At 43.9% G+C, this 10,064-nt stretch overlaps 1 protein-coding gene across 3 annotated transcripts; it reads left to right on the plus strand.

Moving 5' to 3' along the window:
* The first annotated feature begins 412 nt into the window (after positions 1–412).
* Positions 413–7,851, plus strand: LOC124667613. 3 transcript variants are annotated; one of them, XM_047204872.1, is made up of 7 exons: positions 719–850; positions 5,802–5,882; positions 6,028–6,102; positions 6,662–6,706; positions 6,828–6,917; positions 7,005–7,106; positions 7,214–7,851. In XM_047204872.1, exons 1-7 carry the CDS (start codon positions 752–754, stop codon positions 7,394–7,396), a joined length of 675 nt encoding a protein of 224 aa, XP_047060828.1. In that variant the 5' UTR covers positions 719–751; the 3' UTR covers positions 7,397–7,851. The 3 variants fall into 3 exon arrangements, 2 of the variants coding, with proteins under 2 accessions (XP_047060828.1, XP_047060831.1); XM_047204875.1 differs by having other exon boundaries at positions 737–784; XR_006991338.1 differs by lacking the exon at positions 7,214–7,851 and having other exon boundaries at positions 413–850; positions 6,662–6,732; positions 7,005–7,030.
* The last annotated feature ends 2,213 nt before the right edge of the window (positions 7,852–10,064 follow it).

Raw genomic sequence — 10,064 nt, forward strand, 5'->3', positions numbered from 1 at the left:
ATTACGCCACACAACTAGATCGCAAACCACTAGAACCGGAGATAAATTTTTGAACAAAAAGATGTAACTAATGTATACTGAAATATGGTTTATGACTGCACCTGAATGAGAGCTCTCACAAGAGCAATGCAATTATTGTCACACTACATGATTCTGTTAATCTAAAAAAAGAACATGGTTCCAAAGCTCTCGACACATTCCTCATTTGACCTATTTGTTGGGTACGCCTTTCATTCTACGCTGACGGCTTCATTGTCATTCCTTCTACTGTCTTCCGCTTTCTTTTGTGAGAAAGCGTATGCACAAATTATCCGCTTCTCACATAGTAGACGCTACTTCTTGGCTCCACCAACGCAATCCCATCGTCTCCGAGTTCGAACTCCTTGGCCAGTCAATCGTTCCACTTCCAAGGATGTGCTCCTGCGCGCCCCTTCCTCATCCACCCTTCAAACCCGCGCTCGCGGCCCCTCCAAGCCTAAACCCAAACCCCACCGCCGCATCCGCGCAGGGGCCAACGCCGCTCCGCCGCGCCCTCGTGGCGCGCGCGGCCGCGCGGGACGACGCGCCGGCGGCGCCGCCGTCCAGCTTCGACTTCCTCGCGCTGAAGCGGGAGCTCGACGTCGAGGAGCAGGATGAGGCGGTGGTTGCCGTGGATGCGAAGGCAAGAGGAGGAGACGGGGTTGTTGACGACGAAGACGGCGAGAGGGAGGCGAAGAGGATCGGTAGCGGCGGGAGGAGGACGAGGAGGCAAATGGCGAGGCGGTCGGGGCTGCTCGCGAAGCAGGTGATCAGCGTCAGCTCGGCGCGGAGCCTCGGCTTCGTGTCGCAGCTCTGGGTCGACCCCGCGTCGGTACGGGACGCTCCTCCTCACCTGCATTTGTTTTTCTTAGACTGAACATACCCTGCACCTGTGTCCGTTTGCCCATGCTATCCGCTGTGATGCCGTCTCTTTGGCTAGTTCGCGAGTGTCGATTGCGAATTACGGTTCGCATCCTTCTGTTTTGTTTCCGCGTTTTGTATTGATAGCACAATCTACCTTCACGATGCAATGCCTTACTGTGTTACATATCATCACGCCCGCGGGACACATTTTATACAGTTTTGGTTGATCTTAAGTCTTAACTGTGATATGTTTTGTGTAATGTGTTAAAGGATAATGAACCGGATAATTTGAAGATTTGGGTATATTTTTTTTCTTTGATTAGCACACATTTCATAGCTGCTAAGCGGACCTTTCCTGCATTATGTTTGAATTCTGCACTCATATGCCATATCAGCTACCGGTGGATATTTGCCGATAATGGCGTAAACTGTGACATAAATAGGGTCCGTTTGGTATTGTGGCTAGCGAACGCTAAAATAATTGGGCAGGAAACATGTGCATTCATTCGTTATGATGCCCATTCACCGAATTTTCGGTTTGGGCACCAAATCATCATGAAATTTTCGACAGTATCCTTTGAAATTTTAACTTCTTATTATAAATGCGTCAGAAGAAAGGAAGAAAAACAAATCAGTGTGAACTGTATCATTTGTCTTCGTTTCATTTATAATATGTGATATTTTTCTCATTTCTGTTATTCTTAAAATTTTATACGACATAGGTGTACTGAACTGAGAAGTACATAATGGATTTTTGCCATGTTGGTTTAAAACCCAAACTGAAAGTGAGTGCATTCTGCATTGGATATGATGATATGTTGCTATGAGTATAAGATACATGGCTGGATAAAGATATCTTGCTAATAATGTACATCCTATGTTCCATAATGCAGTATGTTTTGGCAAACTAATTTAATGTAGGAGTCTATCTTAGCACAAGTTCTAATGGTGGTCTTCAGATCTCCCTATGGTCAGCGGTAGCACTAGGGAGAGTGTTAGGTTGTGCTTGAACGTATATGCTAGATAAGGAGGATGGAAGGAATGGACACCACACCAGTTAGGACCATGGCTACAAAAAAGGGCTTTCTGTTCAGATTTTAGCCTAGGGTAGTTGGGTGTCTAACAAGGCTTCACCATTCATCTTCTCCTGTAGAACATTTTTTTAATTAAAATTCACACCGCAGCTAAATCCAATTAGTGTGAGATTCGTGAGTATACATTTTTTTTATTAAAGAAAACTTCCCAGCTTACCATAGCAACTGTTTTTTTTTTTTTTTGCCATTGATGACTTACAAGCCCAGTGATCCAAGAGTGTCCTGATGTCAACTCTTCAACTTAACTCAGCTGTCGAAGCTCAGCCTACTCACTTGTCAGTATCAATCATCAATATTACCTGTGTTTTCTGGCCACATCCTGGAGCTGAGTTCCAATAGCCCTCAGTTTATGATTTGCACCTTCATTACAGAAAGAGCCCACAAGTATCTGAAGTAACTTTACAAGTATATTATTTGGTGTTAATGCATATCAATGAACATCACAATATTTATCCAAGTAAAGCAAACCTGTAATAACGCAGCAGCAGCAGCGATGAGGACATCCCGAACCTTGTGGGTCCTATCCTAGTTCACAATCATAGGTCCAATCTGGTATAGGATGTAGTTGACTATCATAGACCACATTCCACCTTCATCTTATTTTTTTGAAGCAGCCCCTTTTGTAAAATGAACCTTCCTCCTTTTAGGCTTCACATGTTTTAAAAAGCATTTTCCTAGTAGCGAAAGACCGCAGTCACTCACTGTGGTTTAAGGATCTTTTATTCCGAGTAAGTCATTATCATATGCGCTAAATACATGTGCTTTGCCACAGATGAAAAATATTACTGATCATGCTAAGCCACTGTTGTCGTCTCAGTCTGCTCCACACTTCGTCTACGCGGCCGCGGCCATCTGAGTTCCACCCAGACCAACGTGTTTGCATTGTGCTCTGCGTCATGCTCTGTTAGGAGGTGGTCGAGCTAGTTTGTGGAAAAGTTTCAGTGTTTTCAGTTACTTTGTTTTATATTTATTGATAGATGTTTCATAGCAGCGCTCATGAGTAATAGACGTGGGAAGCGTGGCTGAACTATGCCTCACCAACTCCTGTTTATAAGATAGAGACTTAACATTGCTATTTAGATAGTGTTAAGTTTCCTGGTAATAATATTTTTTTATGACCTGGCAGCCTGGGCGCTCTGGACCTGAAGCGCATGGGTTGGGCCCTCAGTGCACGATGGTTGTGGCTTGGTCGCACTGATCCTACAAAACCTTGGGCTAGCTTCCCAATCAAAGAAAATCGAGACATTAGCGCCCTCATCCATGCTGCAACCAAATCCAAACTGGTAGATGGCACCAAGCTCCTATTCTGGACTGACAGATGGTTAGCCGAACAGAGCATCTCCGATCTTGCACCTGCTATCTTCGCTACTGTCAGCATTTTTTTTTGTTTTTTTGAAACGGAGGCAAAAGCTTTGCCTCCAGTGGCGGAGCCACGTTTTGGCTGTGTAGTCAAGCGACTACACAGGTTTTTGCCAAGTCCAAGAGTCCTGGCTATGCATACCCACTGCTAAACGCTAAAACCTCTAGCAATGACCATGCACGCATGCCCACTTATCATGTGCGATGAGTATTATTCAGCCGAGCTAGCAAAACGAACATAAGAGGCACTAGTAATTACCCTGATTCAATGGAGCGTATCTCTCTCTTCCGTATCAGCAGCTTCCTGCAACCCCGTGTAGCCTGTAAATCCTCAATCTATTGGCTCCTAAAGTTCTAATCCGTCCGACCTTAAATCCCCAAATCAATCTGCAAGCCTAATTGATCGTGACACCATGGGAATGAGCAGGCCTCTGGTTCTACTAGCTCCGTTTCGATGAATACGGCGCACGCGTATTTTAAGATAAACTTTAACCGAAAAATTAAGTACTGTAATAAAATTTTGATTACATTATGCGTAATTAGTATCGTTGGATTCGTATTGAAAACACAGTCTCACGATGCTACTTCCTCCGTCCCAGTTCGCAAGGCAAATTCCCAAAAAATATTTGTCCCAAAATCCCTCACCTCCTAGGCACATTTTGCATTTAATGTGGGAGTAAACTAATTCATTTTTGCATGCAAACACTTCTCTTTTCATCTCCCACCATGCACTAGTACTCCATGCATGTGAAACCACCGCGCACTAGTACTCCATGCATGTGAAAGGCAAAGTTTTTGCATGTTTTAACGTGCAAATTTAGAGCCAATGAGAATTCACCTTGGGCCAAGATATTTAAAAACTTTGCCTTGCGAACTGGGACGGAGGGAGTAATTTATACCAAAAAATCATTATATATATTTGGAGTAATTCTTGATCAAAGAAAAAACATGAAAAAGAGAGTGCCTTATTAATTGTACGAATCAAAGATTCTCTTTCTTTTGTGCTCTTGTTTAGTTTGTCTACATAAGTGTGTTATGTTTTAATCGGAAAAAATAAAAAATAAGTGTGTTATAAAAAAAAACTTCACACGTACTCTTAAAGCTTGACATCACAGCTTTTGGATCCTGGCTCCGCCACTGTTTGCCTCATCTATTAATTAAGAAGAGAGTCCTCAGTTTTTAGGAGAAAACCGAGCGAAAACCTACAACAACAGGGCCAAGAGCACACCTACAAGAGAACAACACCACTAGAACCGACAACCCAAGAGCACAACGTTGCAAAGAAGACCCACTAAAAAAACACAACAACCCAAAAAGAGTCCAACAATTAACCAGCTTATGAAACTTCTCTTGTTACGGCTCTCTTCCTTCTTATCCTTCTAATAGATACCTTCTTAAGAGACTTCTCCACCTTCTTGATCATGTCGTCCGAAGCATTACCCGCCATGACACAGGCAATTTCCTTGCCATAACCAGGGCTAGCCGCCTCCAAACTAGCGAGCAAGCCACAAAGCTCCTTTGCAAAATGCCCTTCCTGAAAATGTCAAGAGCCACAAAGCATTACTGTCAGCAATTGAATTGTCAAGAGCCGGACTGTCGCCAACGCCCTTCCTGAAAATGCCTAGATCAGAGACATCTCGGGCACTCTTTCTGTCGAAGGAGTTGGTTGTGGTCAACATCCTTGCAGAACAGCAGGTTGTGCCTGACTCTGAAGATGAGATAACCTGGAGCCTTTCTACTTCCAGGGAGTACTTTGCAAATCTGCCTACACAGCTCTTTCAGAAGGCACCACAAGATACCCACATCACAACTCCATATGGGACTGATGGACACCTCTGAAGTGCAAAATCTTCGCCTGGCTTGCAGGTTGCAGCCCTTGATAGATGCTGGACTGATGACGATCACACTTGTGCCCTCTGCGATCAGGAAAGTGAATCAATCTCCCACTTGTTGACGCAATGCTCCTCTTCCCAACAGATTTGACATGATGTCCTCACAAGGTTGAACCTTCAAACATGCATCCCGAACTCTGACGAAGACTTCAGTATCTGGTTTCAAGCTGCAATTGCCAACCTGGAACCTGCACTTCAGAAAGGAGCTAATTCGGTCACCCTATTAACCCTGTGGAGACTTTGGAAAATTCTCAACGATACCATCTTCAAAGGCACCAGCCCTAATCGGCAGGATCTTGTGCATTCAATCCTAGATGAAGCCAGGTTGTGAATGGCTGCTGGGGCCAAAGCTCTACATTGATTGCCTCTACATGCCAGACCGCCTGATGCATAATTGACTAGACCCTGAAGGCAAACAAATGCTTGCCTTGTACAGCTTCTTGTGTTTTCTTTTTTGTTTTTGCCTATGTAGCTTTGCTACATGCCTCTACTGCCCGTCTTCTGATGGTTTTCTTCTAACATACAAAGACCAACAATGCCTCTTCTTGATTTTGTTCTATTTTATTTTCTCCAGTGGGCTGTTGCACTGGTTGAAGTGAGGCCAAGCTTGCTTTCAGGAGAAGCTGAGAAATTCCTTTTTGAGGATATATATCAGGTTGAACATTCAAGAATGCTCGATTTGTTTTTCTATGTACCTTTATTCTTGTTATCCACCTTGACATATGAAGTATATATTATTATCAATAGTGCAGCAGATACTTCAGTTATAATGATATGCAAGGTACTAATTGATTTTGTAGGTTGGGGATTTTGTGCTTGTTGAGGATGAATCTGTGGTTGAGAACGAATTTAAGCTAGCTGGTCTGCACGGCTTGGTATGTTACCTTTCTATTCAAACAAGTTTTGGTGTTTCAGGTTTTATTGCATACTAGCTAGAACATCAGCCTTAAAATTTCAAGTGCTTTCTACATGCAAAAATAGGTTGTTTTGTCTCATTTTCTCCACAAATGTCTAGATCATTTCAAAGTATTCTTCCCATTATGCTCCATTATCATTAATCTCATGGATCAGTGAATCTACTGCCAAGTGTTTCTCATTAGAGAGTGAGCACGGAATCTGAGAAAGCAACTAGAGCACCTAGGAGCAACACAAGGGAATTTAGACTAATCCTTAATTCTGGTGCCCATGGCTAAAGTAATCTGAATGCGTGGACCAGCATTGGTAGAGTAGAAGCTAAACTCTACGCAACACAACCATATAGAATATTCATTGAAAGGGAATATCTTCATTCCATATTCTTTGGAATCCCTCTTAGTGCAGTCTTCTCAATATTCAATAAAGAATAAAAATCATTGATCTCAAGATCTTGGTAATATCAATACATAGCAGTATTTACTTGCTTTGTTATTTACCATTCCGCGATATTATATTTAGGTTGGCTATAATGTTGTAACTTCCAGGCGGCGCAATGTCGGTAAGGTGAGTCTATCTGATCTTTGAGAGAGGTAATCTGATTATCTGAGTGTATTTCATTTCTCAGTTGCATTTCAAGAGTTTACTTAATCTAGATGGTTCTAAGCAACCTTTTTTTTTTCTTTAGGTGCGTGGCTTCACCTTTAACATTAACTCAGGTGTTGTGGAGTCTCTTGAGCTTGATTCATTTGGGCTGACTATTGTCCCTGCTAGTCTGGTAACTGGACTGAAGACCTACTTGTCATCTTATAAGCGATCTAGATCCTCTGCTTCTGTCTCAGTGTAGCATTTATTTTCCTTGCAGGTAAGCACATACTGTTTATTTGTCGAAGATGTGCTTGACATAGTTTCTGATACAGTAGTGGTGCATGAAGATGCAGTCTCTCGTGTTCAGCGGTTGACACAGGTATTGTTTCTGATAAAGCATTGGACATAAAAACACCTGGATACCAGTTAAATCATAACTGAAGCGACAACCTTGCTGAGCGAAAATACTCTCTAATTAAATGTTAGGGCATCTGGGGCACTAAAAATATTCAAGGGCCTGGAGATCAGATGGGCGAGTACAGTAGATATGGAAGGCGGAGATCTAGGCCTGTTAAGAAACAAAGTAGCCGGGGAAAGTCCGTGGGCCGAAATCTCCCTAGGAAAACGAAGGATCTGGAAGATGAGTGGGAGCTGCCAATGGAATACTGACACAGAGACAACACTAGCTCTCTCATCCTCTGGAAACATTGCTGCGCCCGCTGTTCATGCTAGCGCTTTTTAGACCACGGCAATAGGATATTGCCATGGCTGTACATATTGGAGGATCACGATCGAACAGTAAAGGAAATTGTTTGGCCATCTTTGGCATGCTCTGGCTCGGTGGGTTAGTGAAAAGAGAGTGTGTCTGCCCACCTCCGACGTCCTACTAGTTCTGGCAAAAAATGACTCGCTTGTGGGGAGCGAGGGCCCTGGCGAGTTCATTTTGTCATGTAATGATGAAGCCTCTTTTGACTTCCACTGACACTGGAGTGTATATGCGTGTAATCATGTAGTGATTTTACTATCAGTGGAGACTGGACTACTACTAGTATAGCTCTAGCCAGAATGTCAAGATTCCTGGTTTTCTTTGTTCAAAAGAGGAATAAACAGTTTGGTTTCTGAAAGGGAGGTTCAGTCTACTTCAACTGCCACTATGCTCTTTTCTGTTTTCTGTTCCTCTTAAACTAGTGAATGTCCATTTCCAAATCTCCAATAGTTGCGTGACCCGGACCCTGATGTGCTGTGGTTGACCCCTCACGTGTAGCATGCCGGGGAGCGACTGACGGCCGACCTCAACCGGACCCTACAATTTAGTCGGACGACCTACCCAGCTCACGGACGTCTCTTAGAGCATCTCCACTCGTCTCCCCGAGAAACCCCCACGAGCCGTTTTTTACATCCGGACGGCGAAAAACGGTCCAGTCGTGCCCCCAGGTTCTCGTTTTCATCCGGATTTGGGCCTAAATTCATCCGGTGATCCCACGCCATCCCCGGCCCCCGAGGGCGCTCGGGGACTCCGGATGGAGCAAAACCAATCGCCCACGCCCACGTGTCTCCTCTTTCGTCCGGACTCCCCGGGCCATCCTCTTTTTCCCCAAAAAACGCCGCTTGGGGAGCACACGACTGAAAATATACTGCCCCTCAGGCCAAATTTTCGTCCAATCCGGATGAAAAGTTCGCCAGATTTGGGCGTGGGGAGCGTCAACGAGTGGGATGCTCTTACCAGCGTGTCCCTAACTAAAACATATACGGCTCTCAAAAAAAAAAAAAAACTAAAACATATACGGAGTACTGTGCTTTTTTGTTTTGTTTCAATCCGGGGACTGTATCGATGAATTGGATGACAGCGTTGACGCTATCTCATCGGCACCAAACTCTGCTCGCCTTATTTATGACCCGACATCTGCAACAGCTCAACCCGACGGTGCGCATCAAGGATCACTCATCACCATATCAGAAAAGTTCAAATAATCACTCATCAGTCATCACCATCTCAGAAAAGATTAAAAAATAACTCATCACTGCTCAACAGTGTCGCTGCTCGAGCCGTTCACGGTTCACTGGATCCGGACGGGGTTTCGCTGATCCACGGAATTACTCGGGTAAATGCGTGGTGCGTTTCGCGCCATCTCATTCTCGCTACTTAACCGATCGAGACGGTAATGTTCCTGGCTTCAAAACTTTGGCGAAGTCGCGTTCTTTTCTTATCAAAGTCGCATATGTTTTTGACAACGGCAGTGTTTGGTTTAGTCGATCGAGTCACCGAGGGGAGGCAGAGGAAGACGAGAAGAATCGTGGATATGGATGAGAATTGACAATCGGACAACCGGTATGTGGGCTCTCTGTTCTAGAAGTAGCCGTCCATATGATCAGAGCTCACCTACACCCTGATTTCTCACCTACCTCCAGATTTCTCCCCAACCATATTATCAGTTGTAGCAGGGTCGGTCACAGTGGTCCTTTCCCAGTTGCATCCTGTGGGCGGTGGCCATTAGCCGCCCGCTGAGATCGCAGAGTGCTTCTTGAATCTTGAGTGCCAAACCAGCCGTGTGATGAAAGAAACAACGCTACTACCTCTGTGGCGCTGTGCTATGTTACCTGTCGTTTCAAATCTGAATGAATCGGTAAGAACGTTACTAACATTTATAATGGTGAGAAGTGAGATTGCTAATAAGTGATCCACCATAATATCTTCATCCCGGTTTATAGGTAGATCGTAAATTTAACTAACTTAATATAAGTTATATATTAGTAAAAAATATATATAATTAGAAAATTTAGATGTTCTACTTTTTAATGATGTAATTTTTGTGTTGTAAAATTTATATTATATTAATCAAATTGACGATCTAAGGATGAGCGTAGGCCCTATAAATCGGGACGGAAGAAGTATGTGGGTTGGTAACCTTCAGGTCGTGTCGATTCTCAATTGCCCAAATCGTACTTTAACTCCTCACCCCTCACTTAATCTGGTGTTGTATATGTTTCGAACTAAATGAGAAGATAGATAACGGGCGTCATAACCTTGATGAAGGCGTCGGCGATAAAGTTTGCGCTCGTGCCCAAATCACTCTAGGATCCCCAGACCTGTTCCAGGTCAGGCATTGGCAGCGCTTGGCGCCGCTCTTGTCCTTGGAGGAATTGTGTAAATGGATAGGATAATTTCTTCGAGCTGGGCCGGTAGGGGTGTAAATGGATAGGATAATTTCTGCGCCGGACCAGCCTCAAATCCATTTTAAGGTATCTATATCTGATTTTAAAGAATCTGGTGGATAAGAATATCTGATTCTGAAGTGGTGCTCTGGATACGGTATATGATATGGTATAGCAAATAGCA

Source organism: Lolium rigidum, chromosome 6, assembly GCF_022539505.1.
Source record: "Lolium rigidum isolate FL_2022 chromosome 6, APGP_CSIRO_Lrig_0.1, whole genome shotgun sequence".
NCBI lineage: Eukaryota > Viridiplantae > Streptophyta > Magnoliopsida > Poales > Poaceae > Lolium > Lolium rigidum.